Genomic DNA, 20,802 nt, shown 5'->3' on the forward strand with positions numbered 1-20,802 from the left:
AAAGGAGGCCACAAATGCCAAAGTCGATGAATAGTAGCCTGCCATCATCACTGGACTTTACAGATTGCGCTACAATATCGGTGCATTTTCGAACGAGTATCATGCAACCCGCTGAAGTGCCTCTAGCATGAGACACACATACATTATACCTATCCCTGAAAGGTTCGACCATTCTGTGCGTTTGCTCTTCGCTTTCTACTTTGGTTTCCTGCACTGCCATTATGTCAATGTCATTTTCCAACAAGAGACGGCTTAACTGGCACTGCCTCCTGCGGGATGCCAAACCCCTCACATTCAACGTAGCTACACAAAGGGGAAATGTCAGATTAACAGCCATTTTTTGGATTAGCAAACAGACGGAACGGTACTCACATCCGGACAGGCAGTGATAGCAAAAACCAGCACAGGTCACATTCTACTTGTCCGCTATGTAACGTCTTATACTGAGGACAGGCTGGCTGAACACACTTCGCGCCCCTAAGTCGGGGTCAATGTTGAAGCCGACCGCCTATCAGGCGGTATCTTCGGCTTCGGTTTGAGGCCCATTCGTCTCGTTATAGCGGTCTTCGGCGACGGCTCGCCGCTGCTCGATGGTTCGGGTGAGGCTTGAGATCCGTCAGTGGCCTCACGAGGCCTCTTTGCAGCTGCTTTAGCGGCTGCTGTCATTTCAACATCCTCAATGCCTTCGGTCTCGTCTTTCGCGGTAGTCACTGATGCGCTTACTAAAATCGCGTCCTTTCTCTCATTGACGTTTTGGTCGTTAGTCGGCTTCCCAACCAGCACGCTCTTTGCCTCGCCAGATTGGCTGTCGCCGGGCCCAGTGGAGTTTTCCTGAAGTGTAGACGCGTCAGAGGGTGTGCTGTCTGCCGCCGGTTCTTCGGTCGTTGCTCGGGATGCTGCATCGGCATCAGCATGGTCCATTATGTGTTCAGCCATCTCGTCGCCTTTAACTGGACTTGTTACCGCTGCATAGGATCGCACGCAGTCTTGTTCTTCGTGGCCGAATCGTCGGCAGAGTGCACAGCGTGGTATGCGACACTCGCGCCTGATATGTCCAGTTCCATTGCACCGGAGGCATAACGGGGGCCTTCCTGGTACATGCACGAGCGCTAAGTTTTCCGCGACGCGCACCTGATGAGGCAAGTCTTCAACTGTAATTCCAGGCTTTGGCAAGAGTGTCACCAAACGGGTGGTGGACCCTTTATCATTACATCCCTGTACCCGCCACTTTTCGCGGGCGATATCTGTAACCTTTCCGTAAGGGGCTAACGCTGCTCGAACCTCGTCGTCGTGAACGAAATGCAACAGCCAATAAAGCTTCAGTCTGATGCCTTGGTTGCAGGGATCATAAACGACACAGGGCTGGTCTTTCACGTTGAATGTTTCTGCCGCAAGCATCTTTTTCTTCGAAGCTTCATCACGGAAGGTCACCGCCCACACATGGTTCATTTGGAAGGCGCCAAGGGCCACCACTTCCGGCAGCAGTGCAAGACGCGCGAGCGCATCTCGAAAGTGCTCGACCCGATACGGCCTGGTTTTAACATCCGCGTGCAAAAATACTGTATACAAAACTGATGTACCTGAAGGCAGATGAGGCAAAACAACTTGATAATCCGGGTAAGGCTTATCCGTACACCTGGTGCCACGGCCGAGGGCCGCTGTATCCGCCCCTACGGAGCAAGGCATTCCGCGTCCGTTCACTGCGGTGGCCGGAAATGGAATCGACTAGGCCACGACTGCGGTGAAGCCACGCGCTCGACAAAACGTACTTATATTAGCATTCGTCTCGCATCACTGCTCGTTTTTTCTTTGCGAAACGGAAATGAAGTGTTACTTCACGCACTGCAGCTGCATTCTATAGCTAGCTCGTTGAATAATGTTCCAAGCAACACCACTATAAGATTTTGCAGTAAGAGATAAAAGAATGCATCCTGGTGTTCACCCAATTGTAACGACGGGGCCGCTTGTCGACTGTCCACAAATCTGAAGACTCGCTTGCGCCTATAAGCTGCGCGAGTTTGAATTGCGCAAGTTATGGTTCCTGAGCGGCGTGGTTTAGGCGTGGTTTAGGCATGCTTTCACGTAGCTGGCAAAGATATCGTTGAAAAGCGAAGCAGAACCGAAACGAAGCGACCGCAGTTCATTAGCACGACGGCCGATTTCTACATTGGCCCCTGGCGCCAGACGCAACTTCTGTGTGCGCTATGCGCGTGCTCCGAAATTAAAGTTTCGCATTCTGGCATCGAAACAATGGAGTGATTATTTCTTGCGTCTTTATAGCAATGGACGAATTTCCGCATTAGTATTAGGGCGACTCGAGGCTTATTCTTTATCAAAACTTTCTTCTATATTGAACTTCACTTTCGCTATATTTCTAAACACTACGACTACGACTAGAATCACTGAAACGGGGTATATGCGTGTTTTTTTAGCATTCCGGCTGCGCTAGATGATCTGCAGAGTTTTCATGCTGATGATATAAGTTGCCCGTGAGTTGCGAGAACGACGTAGGATAATTACGGCCTAAATAGGTACTCTTACCGTTATTTGTGCATTCCGTCTTCCTTCTCAATGAATACTCGTCATCATCAATTGAGGGCTCGACGGTCAGTGACACACTTGCTGAAATAAAGCTGAACCGTCGCACAGCAGTTCTCTCGTAATTGACCGAGGTACTTGTAGCGACCGTCCGTCACTGCGTGGTGCCTCGGTTTGGGGGTCATTGCCCCTTGGTCTTTCCTGTAACCGAAGCAGCTGCCCGACTGGGGCGCAACCACAGCCACGCGGCAAAGGTGCTTTTAATTTCCAATAGTGCTAGCTGGCTCTCCGTTCACAATCTGTCACAACGTAAATTCCTTGCCTCCGCCAAACCGAGCTCCCGACATAGGTGACCGAGGATATGTAAAGTTTTTTTCAAACACTAGCCATGGACGACGCGGCTCCTGCTCCTGCTGACACTAACGACGCCTCGAATACGTGTCCTGTCATCGCCGCAGAGCTTTAGCTTCAAACTTCTGGCCCAAGAATCGTCGAGGTTGGTATATGCATGTGCAGGCTCGTTTTTAACTTTGGCGCATCACTTCGCGGAGAGCAAGGTACCTGCACGTATTCGCCGCGCTACCCTACCAGATCGCCAACGCCATAGAGGAATTGCTAACGCGTACACGTTCGGCCACAGCATGCGACGACTTGAAACACACAGTCCTGCAGCGCATCCATCCATCGCAACAGTCAAAGCTCTAACCGCTCTTCTCCGAGGAACTCGGTGACCAACGACCGTCACAACTGCTGCACTGGTTGCGTCAATTACTGTGTGAGCACATTGCAAAGGAGAGCAAGCTTCGAATTTTGCGTGAGGTGTTCTTCCAACGTCTCCCACATTGCGCCAGCATTGTACTGGCGGGTTTCGTGACGATGGGTGTCGATCGGCTGGGTGCACTCCCTGGTCGTGTATTCGGCTACTTGTCTGCGGCATAGATACCTATCGCCGCTGCCAGAGTCTCAGAGCCAGGTGACCGACACTGGCTGCTGGAGGAAACCTTCAGCCACCTTACCACTGCTCTGGCGAAGGTGATGTCGGGTGGCAACTCTGAGGACCAATTTCGGCGAAACCATTGACCTTTATAGTCTTGCAGCGCACCTGCAGACTAGAGTTCTGCTCGTACCGATGTCGCTTTGGCGTACAAGCAAGTCGTTGCATCCAGCGCTGTTCGTGGACAGGAAACACACCGGCCTACCGGTAAAGCTGCATACGACATGGGCCCTCGCGCTAGCCGCCTATTCTTCATAGTCGATCGCATCATCGGCACTCACGTCCTCGTCGACACCGTAGCCGAGCTGTCCATCGTTCCCGCTACGGTTGCAGATCACCAACGCGGCAAGTCCACACCCACGGTGCACGCAGTAAACAATATTGCCATTGCGTCTATGGGGACCAGTCAATAAAGCTAGATGTCGGACTCCGTAGTTCGCACAGACGGTTGTTTGTGATCGCCGACGTCACCTTTACCTACTTGGAGCAGACTTCTTCAACCATTACAACCTATATTTGACGGTTCGCGATCGGCACCTAAAGGATCCCGTCACATGCCTCGACGTACTTGGCGTGATATCCAACTTCACCTCATCTGCTATCCGTACGTCTAGCCCGATCTCAATATACAGAGATAAATTTGCTGAGTATGCGCAGCTTATAAAACCCTGAAACTCTGCGCGGTCCGTGAACCACAAGGTGTCCCATCATGTTAACGCCCCCGCCCCGCATATTGTAGCCCGGCCTCGAAGGCTCGCTGGACGAAGTTAGGAAGTCGCCCGCCGTAAGTTCGAACCCATGCTTCAGCTCAAGCCCAAGCCCACAAATGCATTTTCGTAGTTGAAGCTATGCATTTTCTCAGCCATCGCATATCTCGCCAAGGAATGAATCCATGTTAGGCACGGATGCGGCCAATCGATATCTTCCCCTCTCCGACCTCCTTTTTAAATTTGGGCGAGTTTCACAGGCTCACAAATTTTCGCAAGCAATTCGTAGCATCCTGTGCTGAAATTTTCAAACCGCGTACCGACCTGCTGCGCCATGACTACAATAAGAAAACGCCCACTTTCCAATGGTCCTCAGAGCTCAAACACTCGTTCCAGGAAGCCAAAACGCAGTTGGCGACGGCAGCGTTGCTCCCTAATCCGTTGATGGCGCCCCTGCTTCGCAACCTAGGTAGGACCTTAGGCAGTACAAGTAGCAAGAGCTTGGTGTCGCAACCCACTAAGCTCGTGTCTCCGGCCACGTTTTGAAATAGAATTGCTGATGCAGAGTGCAAAAGCTTGACAGCAGAAAAGCAAAAACAAGAGGACCCGGTAACGCTGGAGAGTGATGTGGAAACAGCCGTGCGCTACACAATCTGCGTCATAGTGACAAAGGCAGCTGTGTCCGCATTACGGTCAGTCAACATACCCACCCTTACGGGTTACAGTTCGAAACTATAGGCGCCCCGCAGGGCTTTCGGGTGCACTCCACCAGGCGATACACCCCAAACACTACCCGGCGCCGGGTTTCGGGAGCGCCTGTACCCACAATTTTTTTTCCCGGTGGGTACGAGCGGTGGGTTTCGAACTAGCCACCTACCGCAGCCGTGGCTGGCGCTCTATACACTAGGCCACGACTGCGGTGAAGGTAAGCTCTCGAAAAAAGGTATCTATGTTTGCATTCGTCTCGCATCACCTCTCGCTTTTTCTTCTTTCTGGAAACGGAAATGAATCCTTACTTGACGCACTGTAGCTGCACTCTATAGCTAGCTCGTTGAATAATTTTACAACCAACACCACTATAAGATTTTGCAGTAAGAGATAAAAGCATGCAGCCTGGTGTTCCCGCAATTGTAACGACAGGGCCGCTCGTCGACTGCCCACAAATCTGAAGACTCGTTTGCGCCGATAAGCTGCGCGAGCGTGAATTGCTCAAGTTCTGCTTCCTTAGCGGCGTGCTTTAGGCATGGTTTCAAGTAGCTGGCGAAGACACCGTTGAAAAAAGACACACAGTTCGTAAATGGTCGCTTTGCTGGACAAGCTTAATTCACACTGTAAGGTATGCTGTTATTGATTGATTGATTCATTCATTCAGTCATTCATTTATTTATCCAAAGTTCTTTGTACAGGATGAATTTGCTGGTCAATCTAAGCACGCAGTGCTTGTAAAATGACCTAGCAGTTAATGAAACAACATATTAAATTCATATTACCCCAATTAATACATTTTCTCGCATATATACACTGAACACCGTCCAGTGCATGAAACAAAAAATGACAAGCATTTTGAGTTCCTGTTTTTTCATTACACAATGTTGTCAAGAAAAACATCAAAGTCAAAACAAAGTCAAAACATCAAAGCGATACCTAAATACACCGGTCACTTACAGGACTACAACTCAATTCTTCAAACTGCTCATTTCAAAATTATACACAGGTATCGAAGCATGATCATAAAGAAAAGTTGAAAACGAAGCCGGTAAACAATTCCATATGAGTCAACTGTCTTTACCTACTAAACGTTTATATAGCTTGCAGACCATTTTCTGATCGCTTTATTCATTTTTCATTTCGTGTTTATTGAACATAATTCATCACTCAATTGATTAAATACCGCAGGGACATAGTAGTTCCGGGTTCTTTTTCCATAATGAATACAGACACGTGGTTTCACGTACTTCTCAGTTTGTCGCAATGTCACGTTCTTTTTTACGGCAACCCTAAATTCTTTGCTGAGGCGGTGATTCTTCAAAACTACATAAATAAATTGTTCTTTCACTGGTAGTATACCCAGGGCTTGGTATTCTTCCCTTGCGCCTGCGCTATCTAATGCTGTACCGTAGGTTATGCTCTTGACTATTTTACGAATTACACGATTAATTTCTTGTTTTTTGTTTTCAGAGCAAGTGCCGTATAATGTAATGCCATACATAAGTAAAGCTTCAGCTAGCGCCTTAAATACACTAAGCTTTACTTTAAATTGAACTCTGCCTCGAAGGTGATACACCATGGCAGCAATTGATCTTAGCTTTTTACATATGTGTTTAGCGTGACTATTCCAGTTAAGACATTGATCGAAATGTACACCCAGATACTTTACAGCTGATTCGAGTGGCAAAGATAGGCAATGGCATGAATTACAGTTTGATGACTGCAGAAAAATCCGCCTATTAATTGTGATATATTTGTGGGGATTCTTAAAACAATCTAGCTTTTTTTCCCTTTATTTATGAAAATATAATTTTCCTGAAATCAATCACATAATTTAACAACATCACTCTGTAGTTGTTGGAACCCTGTATCAATGTTGGCAACATCTATAGTGATCGCAGTGTCGTCCGCATACTGGAAAATTTTTGAATGTAATGGTAGAAGGCTGAGGTCTGTAACATAAATATTAAAAAGCAGGGGTCCTAACGTACTACCCTGAGGTACTCCATATTTTAGTGGCTCCAAACTGCTATATGTTTCTCCTTACCTAACACACTGAAATCTGTCAGCAAAATAACTTGAAAAGAACTAAATGAAGTGTCCCCGAAAGCCCAGATATTGCAAATTTTTTATCACAAAATTATGGTTTATGGTATCGAAAGCTTTTGTTAAATCTAACATAAAAGCCATGACCACTCGGTTATTTTCTATCGAACTGTTGATGTAATGGGAAAGCTCATCTAACAAGGAAGTTGTATTTTTATTCTGCGTAAAAATAAATTGCGCATCATTGTTCAGTGAAAATCGATTACAGAATGACGGTAGCATGGATGCTCCATGCTTTTCCATTATGTGGGCAAGCGCTGAAAGAATAGAAATCGGTCTGTAGTTTCCGTAGTCACTCTTTTTTCCGTTTTTGTATATTGGCCTAACAACAGAGATTTTCATTCCTGCCGGTTTATCTCCAAAAAAAAAAATTATGGGGTTTTACGTGCCAAAACCACTTTCTGATTATGAGGCACGGCGTAGTGGAGGACTACGGAAATTTCGAGCACCTGGGGTTCTTTAACGTGCACCTAAATCTAAGTACACGGGTGTTTTTGCCCCCATCGAAATGTGGCCGCCGTGGCCGGGATTCGATCCCGCGACCTCGGGCTCAGCAGCCTAACACCATAGCCACTAAGCAACCACGGCGGGTTGGCAGAAAAGCTGTGTTCGCGCATGTGCGTTTAGGTTCGTATTCGGTGTGCCTATCGCTACTTGTTGCTCTTCGTTTTTCCGCCGCATGCAAGAACGAGTCATTGAACTTATCACATATTACTTTCGTGTCTACTGTGGGGAAGTTATTTTTTATCGCGTCTTCAACGCATGCGTGCTTCGATCGGCCCATCAGGTCGTTTACCAATGCCCACGTTTTCTTTACATTGTTTTTATTTAACGAGAATTCTCGTGACAGGTATCTTCATTTCGCAAGTCGCAATTTCGCTGTCACCAGATTTCTTAATGAACAGTATTCTGCTGTTTTCGTAACATCGTGCGGTTCTTTCTTGCTTTTCTGCCATGCTTTGTGCTTAAGGTAGCACTATTCTATGCTTACTATGCTTACTAATCAATACTATTTTATTCATGGGTGGAAACGTCATCCACCGAACCAAGCAGTCACGCAATGTAATCTGCAGCTAACGGTTTGAACGCTTGTCAAGGTATAACAGCACAGTTCCTATAGTAGCAGAACGGTACCAACGCTGTTACAATCATCGCATATGTTTCATAGCTCCTAAAGCGTTGCTTAGAACTAGAGGATATTACTGTAATAAGGTCACATTAGTGAATGGAACATTCAGAAATACACAATTATTCTCCGAGACTCATTGTAGGCTGAAGTATGCGCGCAGACTTCGGGCTACGTGCTCCGTCCGTCTCAACGCCAGCCCAAAGTCAGGCCACACTGACTTAAACCACTTCATTACGTCTTACAGATCCGTTTACCACGTAGAAGGCGCACGTCATACTAAGCAGACCGCACGAGCGCGAGAACAAACGCTACAACCCACCGCCGAGCGTATACCTGCCATGCAAAACGGAGCGCTCGCCCAAGCCAGCATGCCGACTGCCCATAGATGGCGCCCCTGCGTAGCAATCTAGGTAGGACATTAGGCAGTACAGTAGCAAGAGCTTGGTGGCGCAACCCACAAAGCTCGTGTCTCCGGCCACGTTTTGAAATGGAATTGCTGATGTAGAATATAAAAGCTTGACAGTAGAAAAGCAAAAAGAAGAGGCCCAAGAAATGCTGGCGAGTGATTTGGAAACAGCCGTGCGCTACACAATCTGCGTCATAGTGACAAAGGCAGCTGTGTCCGCATTACGGTCAGTCAACATATCCACCCTTACGGGTTACATTTCGAAACTATAGGCGCCCCGCAGGGCATTCGGCGGTCTGGTGCACTCCCCAGGCGATACGCCCCGAACACTTCCCGGCGCCGGGTTTCGGGAGCGGCTGTACCCACTCTTTTTTTCGGTGGGTGCGAGCGGTGGGTTTCGAACTGTCCACCTACCGCAGCCGTGGCTTGCGTCCTATGCACTAGGCCACAGCTGCGGTGATTCCAAGCACTCGAAAAAAGCTATTTATGTTGTAATTCGCCACGCATCACCTTTCGCTTTTTCTTTATGAAAACGAAAATGAAGCATAACTTGGCGCAGCGCAGCCGCGTTCTATAGCTAGCTCGCCGAATAATGCTGCAACCAACAACAATATGAGAATTCGCACTAAGAGATAAAAGCATGCAGCCTGGCGTCCACCCACATATACTGACTGGGCCGTTCGTCGACTGTGCATAAATCTGAAGACTCGCTTGCGCCGATAAGCTGCGCGAGCGTGAATTGCGCTCCTTAGCTTCCTTAGCGGCGTGCTTTGAGCGTGGTTTCACGTAGCTGGCAAAGACAGCGTTGAAAAGCAAAGCAGAACCGAAATGAAGTGAACGTAGTACATTTGCACGACGGCCGATTTCTACATTTGGCCCTGGCGCCAGACGCAAGTGCTGCCTGCCTATGCTCGTGCTCCGACATTCAGTTTTCACATTGTGGCATCGAAACAATGGAGGGACCATTTCTTGCGTCTTTCTATCTGCGGTGGAATTTCCACATTAGTATTAGTGCGTCTCGAGGCTTATTCTTTATCAAAGCTTTCTTCTATATTGAACCTCACTTTGGCTATACTTCTCCCCAGTACGACAACGTCTAGAAGCGCTGAAACAGGTTATATATGTGTTTTATTAGCATTCTGGGTGCAATAGAATATTCGCAGAGCTTACATAAGGATGATATCAGGGGATCGAGGGCTCAAAGAACGGCGTAAGATAACTAGAGCATAAATGATTACTGTTAGCACCATTTGTGCATTTCGTGTTCCTTCTCAATGAATACTCGTCATCATCACTTGAGGGCTGCACGGTGAGTGACACACTTGCTGAATTAAAGGTGAACTGTCACATAACAGTTTTCTCGTAATTGGCCGATGTACTTGTAGCGATCCCGGCAGCAGAGTGACACGGAGCCTTACCACAGGCCCCTTCATCTTGCCGGGAATCAAGAAAGATGTTTGAAGCTTGGCATGAAGCTGTCAAGCCTGCCAAGCTGTGAAATTTAGCCGGCACACCCGTTCAGCCGTACAGCCGTTCTGACCACCGGTGAGCCGTTTCGATAACGTGTATTAAACTTGGTGGGGCCTTTTCCATCATCTCAAGGGTTCAGGTACCTACTTTTGTCTGTCGGCCAGTACTCATGGTGACCTGAGGCGAGGCCACCTTCACAGGACGACGTCAAAGTCTTATTGGGAAATTCTGTGGACACCTCAAGGGTTCTCTCAGTACAACAACCTAACCAACATAATTTCTTACGGTTTCGAAACCGTATTCCTGGAGTCCACTGCCTCGCGTTGGACTAACTTGTGAGATTGTGAAAAACTTGTGAAATAAAACCGTCGTTTTATTTTGCTTTACGGAAAAGCTAGGTCTATGAGGACCATTCAAACTTTATATTGATAAGGTGCATTTGGATAGGACTGTGCACGCAAGAGAGAGAGGAAGTCCTAGGAAGTGATAGACTGTCTACTGGAGCTGTTGACTTTGTACCAGCCTGCGAGCTTACCGCGAACTTTTTCCTGTGCAAATAGTCATTCATACGTTTATGCCTCGGCTTCCTCTTCGTAATATTTGGTGGAGTTGCGGGGTAACGACTTATAATGGAGCTTAGTAGTGGCCGCCGCTTCGTTTCGCCACCGATATTACTGAACACGGTGCCTGGGTCGGCAACGCCCGCTCTAATTGCGTCGACTCTCGTACTCACGCTTCCACGTCGCTCCTAAATGGCACTACTTTCCACCACTTAGTGGGCTGTCATGTACACAGCGAATGTCGAGCCTGTTCCACCTCAAAATGCCTGTACTGCCAGAATCATTATTGGGCACAATCTGTACACTATTCCTCATTCTTGCGTCCTGCTCTTTCGATATCATACTTGGCTGGCATTTTCTCACTCGCTGAAATGCCGTTATCGACTACGATCACTCTAAACTTGTGCTCTCTCCGCTGCAGGATGAGCCTTTGAACAAGGCTCATCAGACTCAGTCGTGGAAGCTATCAGGAACATGCTCAGTAAGTGCCCGCTCGTTTATACGTGCTCTTTAGCGACCTTCCAACGCGACGACTTTTGGACCGTTGGCGATTTCCGTCTCGAAGATCACCTACACTGAAACGCACCGCTCCCCATTCCTGGTTTCTCTTCAAAGAAACGAAGACTCAAACTATGATGAGTCCAAGCGTGTGGTCTAGCTACTGTCCCTTGTCATTTGCATGATTAAGGCACGTAGGCCGCCTGTCACTAAGCGCCGTCGGGGACCCTATGGCGCTCGCGAGGAGCGCCTCGAGCACTATACTGTGATTCCCTTGAGGCCACGGCTTAGCTAAACTGGACACACGCCTATCTTTCCACGGAGGCATGAGGAGGGCACACAAAGAATTTTCGCGTAGTGCGGGTCAGATCACGTGACCTGAAACAATCGGCTTGCAGAAAGGGGCGCGGCAAGGGAGAAATGCTTCAATTGTACTTCAATGTTGCAATATCACCTGAATCGAGAAATCAATAACGCAGTTAATCTCTATAGAATAAAACCAAAACACTTATTCAAGCAATTTATATTTCTGCAAAGGCGTATCTTTGTTACGCCTCTCAGGCCACGTTTCTGAAATAGAATTAGTGATGCAGAATATAAGTTTGTCAGCAGAACAGAAAAAAGAAGAGGCCCCTTAACTGCAAGCCTGCGATAAGCAAACAGCCATGCGCTGCACAATCTGCGTCATGGTGACGAAGGCAGTTGTGTCCGCATTACGACCAGCGAACATACCCACCCTTACGGGTTACTTTTCAAAACTACATGCCCCGCAGGACATTCGGTGGTGGGGCGCACTCCCCAGGCGATACACCACTACAACTACCGGGTTCGGGGGCGACTGTACCCACATTTTTTTTTTCACGCTGGGTGCGTGCGGTGGGTTTCGAACTGGCCACCTACCGTAGCCGTGGCTGGTGCCCTGTACACTCGGCCGCCACTGCGGTGAAGTCAAGCTGTCGAAAAAAGCTATTTATGTTTGCATTCGTCTCGCAACGCCTCTCGCTCTTTCTTCTTTATGAAAACGGAAATGAAGCCTTACATGACGCACTGCACCTGCATTCTATAGCAAGCTCGTTGAATAATGTTACAACCTGCACCACTATAAGACTTTGCAGTAAGAGATAAAAGCACGCATGTGTTCACCCACATGTAACGACGTGGCCGCTCGTCGACTGCCCACAAATCTGAAGACTCGATTGCGCCGATAAGCTGCGCGAGCGTGAATTGCGCAAGTTCTGCTTCCTTAGCGGCGTGCTTTAGGCATGGTTTCAAGTTGCTGGCAAAGACAGCTCCCTCTTGCGCGCACGGTCCAGCCCAAAGGGACCGTAGGACATAGGCAGAAATATGCCTTTTTTTCCGGGGGGCCAGGGACCTTACCAGCTTTCCGCACCCCATGTATGCACCCCCCCATATATATATATATATATATATATATATATATCCTTACGCATGATGAAAACGATGACCGGTGAACGTGCTTGCGGTCCCGAGTGGGGCAAAGAAGAAGAGAACGACGCTTAGTTCATCAACCACCTGGCCGCTCTTGCGCTCACCTTCGCGACCTAAAGTAAACGGTCCCCTTCATCCGTAAGGGTTATAAACGGTCTCCTTCGCGCGTAACAAAGTGGTGGAGGTGCGGGGTACCGCTCACAACAACGGAACCATAACTGCCGCAGCTTCGTCGAAGCCGTCGACTTGCCGGCCTCCCGCCATCAGCTGTGACCGTCTTCGACATGCTAGAAGAAGGAGCCGCTCCGATGGCAGCGCCTAGCAGTCCACTGCCGTATTACCGAGTTCCACCCACCTACGGAGGCAAAGCGGAGGAAGATGCCGACGACTGGCTCGTCCACTACAACGAGTTCGCAAGTCCAACGGGTGGGATGTAACCGCTCAGCTCACCAATGTGGTGTTCTCCCTGACCGATATCGCCCTCGTGGTACGAGAACCACGAGGACGCGCTTACGATGTGGGAACATTTTGTTGACGAGCTAAAGGCGAGTTTTGGGGACTCAGTCGCCAAAAAGAAGCGTGCGGAGGAGACACTGTCGCAACGGGCGCAGCTACCAGGTGAGACATGCACAACATATATCGAAGAAGTGCTAAAGCTGGGCAAGGTGGTCAATGCTCGCATGTCGGAAGAAGATAAAGTTGGACATTTGCTGAAAGGACTGGCTGAGGATGTGTACAATTTTCTAATTGGAAAGGAGAGCCTCAGTTCTCTGTCCGACGTCATTCGGCACTGCAGAACGTTTGAAACGCTCTAGATGTGTCGGATTGCGCCAAAGTTTGGTCGGCTGGCAAATGTTACGATGGTTGCCAGTGCGGACACGAGTCCTTGCCTCGACCTTCCTTCGACCCTCCGACAGATTGTCCGCCAGGAACTTTCCCGCCGCGAAGAGTTGTTGCATTCAACTGCTGACCACCATGGCGTGTACACGTCACGTGAGGCTATGACGGCACCACATTCGGCCCCTTGGCAGCCGATGGTTACCGCAGCGGCCGCAAACTACAACGCCACCCCACAGTCGAGGATGACAACACGCCCTTCGGCTCCGCGCTATGACCAACGCGCTCAGCGCACGCCTTCTCGACGCCCGATGTATCGTCGCGACACACGCCACGAACCAACCCACTACAAGCGGGAAAATGATAATATCCGCTTCTTCCAGGAACAACCAAGGTTTCGACCTCTCCCGATGTGTTATTCCTGCGGTGTCCCGGGTCATATATCGCGGTTTTGCAACCAGCGTATGACCACGCGGTATGGCCAGCCCTCAGAGTATTCTCGGCCCTCCGAACGTCCACACGGTGCCCCGTAGCCAGCACACGTATCATCTGGCGACGAGTATTGGCCGAGCAGCTCCCGGAATCGCTCCCCAGCATCTCACAGGCGTTTGACACCCCCACCGCAACGTCGTGCTCCCCGTTCTCCCTCACCGCGGCGTCGCACCACGTCCCCTTCGTCACCGGAAAACTATCTAGCGCGGCCGATGGAGGTGAAGTCGCTGGAGACGTACTACTGACAGAAATACCTCCTGTGTCGATGCTGAAAAACAAAGTGCGCGTTCTTGAAGATAAAGACAACGTAATGGCTCTAGTGGACACAGGCGCAACAATTTCGGTCATGAGTGCCTCTTTTAAACACGTGTTAGGGCGAAAGGTTTTGTTTAAATGGGACGAAGATTCAAAGTTCTGGGGAGCGAGTGGCGAGCCGTTGCGACCTATTGGGGTGTGTAGTGCTGACGTGTTTTTGGGAGGGCATGTTATTACGACAGAGTTGTAATTTCCCTCGGTCGACCCATGATGTTATTCTCGGCATGGACTTCTTGCGGGAGTGTGGTGCTGCTGTTGACTGCCGCAAAGGGAAGGTATCCATAAGGGGTAGGATTCCATCAGGACTCCTGGAGTACCCTGTAGATCGCGAAACTACACTGTGTGTTTGTGGTGATACGGTCATACCTGCATCATCTACCGCTTGGGTTCCCGTTGTCTGTTGCGGCGCCGATTCCGACAGCTTCGAAGCTACCATAGAACCGATGCACTTTAACTGCGTGAAGAATGTGTTGGCACCACATTGTGTGGTGTCGATCAAAGGCGGACGCACTGGCTTATGGACCGTAAACTGTTCTAAGGAGCTCGTTATACTAACCAGACGGCATGAAATTAGCCTTCGCCAGGGAACACGCGTCCTTATCAGTGGCTGAACTTACAGATGTGCCGGAAGAACCTGATGGCCACAGTTCGGAAACAGCCCTTTTGTCGCTGGTAAATAAATCGCTCAGCACGAGTGAACGCCGAACGTTAGTGAGTGTGCTCTCGAAGCACGTTTCAGTATTCGACTTTGCGCAGAAGGACAAAATACCTGCAATCCCTGCGTCTTGAACGCGCGATAACATCAACACGGGTTCGGCGAATCCGATTAGACAAAAGCCATATTGTGTTTCACCATCAGAGCGCCAGATAATCAATGAACAAGTGCACGAAATGATGAAAAAGGGAGTCGTACAAGAGTCAGCGAGTCCGTGGGCAGCTTCAGTGATTCTTGTTAAAGAAAATATGGATCTTGGAGATTTTGCGTCGACTAGCGCCGTTTGAATGCTCTAACAAAAAAGAACGTGTACCCACTCCCACGTATTGATGACGCAATAGACTGCCTTCATTCCGCCTCTTACTTTTCCTCAGTAGAAGATGAAGTATTTTAATGACTGGAAAATGTAGAGAGGTCGGCCGGATAATGGAGCATCTGGCCTGCTCCTCTACATAAGGGAAGGGGAAGAGGGGAAGAAAAAGGTTCACAATGGGGGATGATAATTTGAGGAACGAGGTGAAGGACACATTACACAAGTGGAATCACGGGCGTGAGTCCAGGCCCGTATCACCTAGGAAACGTGAAAGAGCACGCATTGTCTCTGTCGTCTGCCAACTCTGTGGCCATGCGCCTAGCAAGAGGTCCTCCAACAGTGGTCCATTGTGTAAATGTCTCAAGGTATCTGCCATTGTCAGTCTTTCGCGCGCATACTCAGGGCACACTACGAGCACATGTTCTATAGTCTCTACAGCGCCGCACACTGAACAGTCCAGGGAGTCTGTCCGTCCAATAATGTGAAAATATTTGCGCGTGAAGGCGACGCCTAATCGCAGTCTGTGTATCAGGCATGTATGAGGGCCAGGAATTCCACGCAGAATAGGAAATTTCATATCGGGATCCAGCCATTTAAGGCGGACGTGACGAGCGTCTGGATGGGCCCAGTATCTTCTCGTCGCACTCCTCATTAATTCCGACAGGAGGCATGTGATGTCCGGTCTGGAGAATGGCACTACAGTTCGCAGGCCATTGCTGAGGGCGCGCCTTGCTGCAGCATCGGCCATCTCATTACCGTTGAGCCCACAGTGTCCCGGGATCCATTGGAACACTATGCGGTGGTGTTTTTCTTGAGCGCATGAAAGTAGCTCGGTGATCTGCAGTGGCAGAACCTGATATGCGGTGTGGCGCAGGAAGCATCGCAAAACTTGCAGCGCGGGTTTTGAGTCCGTGAAAATGCACCATTCCTGAGGTCTTTCCCCGCAGATGTGGCGAATCGCTTCCCGAATAGCCACAAGCTCTGCAGCGGTTGATGTAGAATTATGGTCTAATATGAAACTTCGAGTCATCTGTTGGGCTGGTATCACCACAGCTGCTGTTGATGCCTTTGGTGACGCGGAGCCGTCTGTGTAAACATGAACATATGTCTGGTATTTTGACCAGATGTACGCGAGAGCAAGTTGTTGTAGTCCACTGACGGGAACCAATGATTTCTTTAGCATGCCGGGGACATGTACGAATACGGAAGGTTGAACCATCACCCACGGTGGTTTGACGGGGTGATATGGAAGGGCATAGCCTGATGTTATGTGGGGTAGATGGCAGCGAAGTGCACTTGTGAAACTACTGTTTCTTTTGCTGACTATTTGCTGACTATTCCTTGAATCTTTCTAGCTGCAGATGAATTTGCGCATTAGTATTAGTGCGTCTCCAGGCTTATTATTTATCAAGATGTTCTCCTATATTAAACTTCACTTTGGCTATACTTCTCAACACAACTGCTACGACTACAAGCCCTAAAATAGGCTGTTTGCGTGTTTTATTAGCAATCTGGGTGCACTAGGTGATCCGCAGAGTTTACATACGGATGATATGAGGGGTTCGTGAGTTGCGAGAATGGCGTAGGATAATTACGGCCTATGTAAATACGCTTAGCGTTATTTGTGCAAATAAAGGTGAACCGTCACATAGCAGTGGTCTCGTAATTGACCGAGGTACTTGTAGCGACCGTCCGTCACTGCGCGGTGCCTCGCTTTGGGGGTCATTTCCCCTTGGTCTTTCCTGTAACCGAAGCGGCGGCCCGACTATGGCGCAAGCGCAGCCGCTCGGCAAACCTACTTTTCATTTCCAATAAAGCTAGTCGAACCTCCGTTATCAAGCTGTCACAACGTAAATTTTTTGCCTCCGCCAAACCGAGCTCCCAAAAAAAAGTTGACCGAGGATATGCAAGTCTTTTTCCAACACTAGCCATGGACGACGCTGCTCCTGCTCCTGCTGACACAAACGACGCCACGATTACGTCTCCTGTCATCGCCGCAGAGCTTCAGCTTCACAGCTTCAGGCCCGAGAATCCTCGAGCTTTGTTTACGAGTTTGGTTTGGAGCTTGGTTTACGAGAATCAAAGGAAAGGCAGATCATTGTTAAATAGGTTAGCGAAAGAATTGCACGGAGCTGTATTCGAACCCAAGAGCCTCACCTGGACGCCGGACACCTAATCCACTGATCCACACTGGCATCCCGTACAGCTTTTTAAGCACTGGTAGCCAAATGTATAAGCTGTCCAGAAACCCGAATATCTTCATTTCATAAAAAGATATTTCACACGGTCACATCTAACATGGCAAAATATGTGTTTCTTATGCTTGAAACCTCACATTATTATAGCAGCAAAGATCATTTTCAACGAAAGTGAAAGCCGTAGTATGTGTATGAAAACCTTTCACGTAGGGTTGTAGTGCTTTACTTGGAGTCTAAATTTCTATGTGGTTTTATTTCCTTCTCACAGTCCTACCATAATATCTTGAGCAAAATGGGTACATGCAGGTAACTAAATGTGAAAACCCTAAGAACACCTTTTAACAACCATAAATGTGTGAAATGTTGCTTCAGGCATAGTAATACTTCTTCTTTGTAATTGTTCTCTATTGTTTTACCGCATAGGGAGCTCCTTGAGGTTTTATTTTATTTTTCAACGTTCAACCAGCTTTCCGTACCACATGTGTGCACACACACACACACACACACACACACACACACACACACACACACACACACACACACACACACACACACACACACACACACACACACACACACACACACACACACACACACACACACACACACACACACACACACACACACACACACACACACACACACACACACACACACACACACACACACACACACACACACACACACACACACACACACATACACACACACACACACACACACGCACACACGCACGCATATATATATATATATATATATATATATATATATATATATATATATATATATATATATATAACTTTACCAACAGCCGCACTTGAAGAAACTTAGTATGACCTCGAAGATGCTCACTGAAGTGGCGGCCATATATGCGCATTTAAAGCAACTCATAGTAACAGACAGTTCAATTTCACAGCCCCAGTATTCTTAAACCACCAAGAATCGGGCGTCTTTCGGTGGTGTAATCTTCCTCCGTGTAATTGTCGTGTACTTCGCTATTGCTAATACCGCTTCGCCTTTCCGGAGAAACTGGGGCATCTCTCTCTCTGTCTCTTCTTCTGTGAGTCCGAGTACAAACGCTCCTGCGTATGACGGCTGCTGATTCTGATTCTGAGTGAATCCGGCTTGGCCTCATTTCGGTTATTAAGTGAATCATACACGGTGTCGCAACTATCATACACCAAGTCTTTAAAGAGGAGCAATTGCTTTACTTGGTAATTTAATTTGGTAATTGTAATTAGTTATCTAACTCGAGAACTACTGCCCTAGTTATCAAAGTGTCAATGAGGCATTTGGAGGCACCTTCATGTGGCATCTAATTGTAGTGTATTCAGCGACGAACTAATAGCATACTCATTTTTCTACGACTGGTAATGAAACGCCACGAAATATGAAAATTTTCATGCGTCTGCGCTCCCACCCGCTTCATAAAACAGCGCATTCAAATAAGCTGATTGAAAGCAACTGCTTTGCCTGTCTTAAACCCGAAGAGATAGCGCATCAGCTTGATGGTACGGAAGGAGCATTAACAGCAAGTTTCGTGGCTTGGCAGTCATTCATTCCTCTCAATTCTACGTCCCACTTATCCAGTTCCAGTTCAGTGTAAGATCGAAGAAGATGGGGCCGATCATGGTGCCGTCGTAAGTTCCGCACCAAGCATTGAACTACCACTGGCAATGGCGCCGAGTAAGCTCTATCCATTGTGGATTGGAGTCACTCCGATAGTGTGTATTATGCAAACTTACCTGGGCGTTTCTGCAAAGATTGCATTCATCTGTGCACATGATGTTGCTCAAAAAGTCCGGTGACTCATCGGCTTTTGTGGGAACCCAATTCAAGAAATATAGACGATTGTGCAAGTCCCTGTCTTCCAAGCATTGGTACTGTTAAGAGGAAGCTTTAGCTCGGGCCCAACTCCGACGTGGCCTATTCAAATGCATGTAAAACGCAAAAATGTTTTGCTGAGATAACCTCTGGACCGATTTTACTGAAATTTGTTGCATTTGAAATAGAAAATGAAATTCTAGTGACTGTTGGAAGCGGAATATCGATTTAGGGCTTGAATTTTCCTAAAAAGATTTTCAAATATTTGACCTATTGAAGAAAATAGAAGCACTAAGTTTACAAATTCATACCTCTGCATAAAGAACTGATATCGCGGTTCTGTAAGCGGCATCCATTATACCACTCAAAGCGGGCAAATTCGATATGTCATTTTACATCTTACGTGAATTTGTTACGTTGGTTACAAAGGTTCTGCAAAAGCTGTATTCCCCTACTAGTAAATTTTTTTATATTCATGTGTTTATCACATGATAAGTTTTGTCCGCTTTTGTCCGCTTTAGATGTACTATTAGATACAATTCACAGAATTGCATTATCGTTTTTCGTTGTTGAGTTACAGAGTTGTAAACTTGATAGTTTCGTTTTTTGAAAATTTTTGATTTTGGGCAATTTTTAATAAAACGTTGACGACCTAACTCGAAAATTCGAAACCAACAGTCACTAGAGTTTAGGTTTTTCTTTTAAATGCAGCAAACCTCGTCAAATTTGGTGCTGTGGTTGCCGACAAAAACGAATTCTCCGTTTACATGTATTTAGATAGGAGCACACGAGCTAAAGCTTCCTCTTAAGGTGGTACAAGTGAAAGGGCGAGTGATTTAGAATCCTCCAAAGTGATGACTTGAATATTGGTACCCGGGCGGCTACGTCCCTCACGCTAGCATGCCATAGATGCTAGAACATCCATGCGTGGGCTAGGACTTAAAGATGTAGTGCTCCGTCACTGTTTTCGGAAGCCGTTGGTTTATCTCAGGTTTTCATCATTTCGGATGATAGTCGATGCGTTTTTTCTACCCCAACACTTCCATGACTGATATGTATTTGCGGCCTTTCTCTTGTTGTCATTTGCAGCTCCCGAGGCAACAATCAAGTTGTCCTTCTGCTCATTCGAGAATGACATGGTGACTGGGACGAAACAAAACGCGCCTTTAAACCTTTGGACTGGCCTCAATTAGCTGTTGTGGTGATAGGTTTTGTGGCAAAAAACAAAAACAACCATCCGTAAGCTTTATCTGCGTTAAGATTACACCTATCACAGCTTGTTTCCAACTATAGTAACAAACGCGACGTGTTAATTCAGCCGAGGCGCGGCGGATAAGAAACGAGCGCGATCACGGTTTTTCTTTATTTCCTTCATTTCATTCTAACTCAGAGAGAGCCTGTTTGAGAGCGCTGCTTTTTATGCGCGTGAGAGCGTAGTCAAGTGATATTTTTGATAGATGGCCGGGTTTATTTTCAGTCGGAAAAAAATTAATACGCAATTAGTACGTCGCTGAAAATTCCGCAGTTAGATGTCCCTTGGTTG

At 47.7% G+C, this 20,802-nt stretch overlaps 1 protein-coding gene across 1 annotated transcript; it reads right to left on the reverse strand.

The window, feature by feature from the left end:
- Positions 1-477: 477 nt before the first annotated feature.
- On the reverse strand, positions 478-1,717 carry LOC126526406 (uncharacterized). Its single transcript, XM_050174322.3, has one exon. It carries the CDS (start codon positions 1,684-1,686, stop codon positions 478-480), a length of 1,209 nt encoding a protein of 402 aa, XP_050030279.1. The 5' UTR covers positions 1,687-1,717.
- Positions 1,718-20,802: the final 19,085 nt, after the last annotated feature.

Source organism: Dermacentor andersoni, chromosome 8 (assembly GCF_023375885.2).
Source record: "Dermacentor andersoni chromosome 8, qqDerAnde1_hic_scaffold, whole genome shotgun sequence".
Taxonomy (NCBI): domain Eukaryota; kingdom Metazoa; phylum Arthropoda; class Arachnida; order Ixodida; family Ixodidae; genus Dermacentor; species Dermacentor andersoni.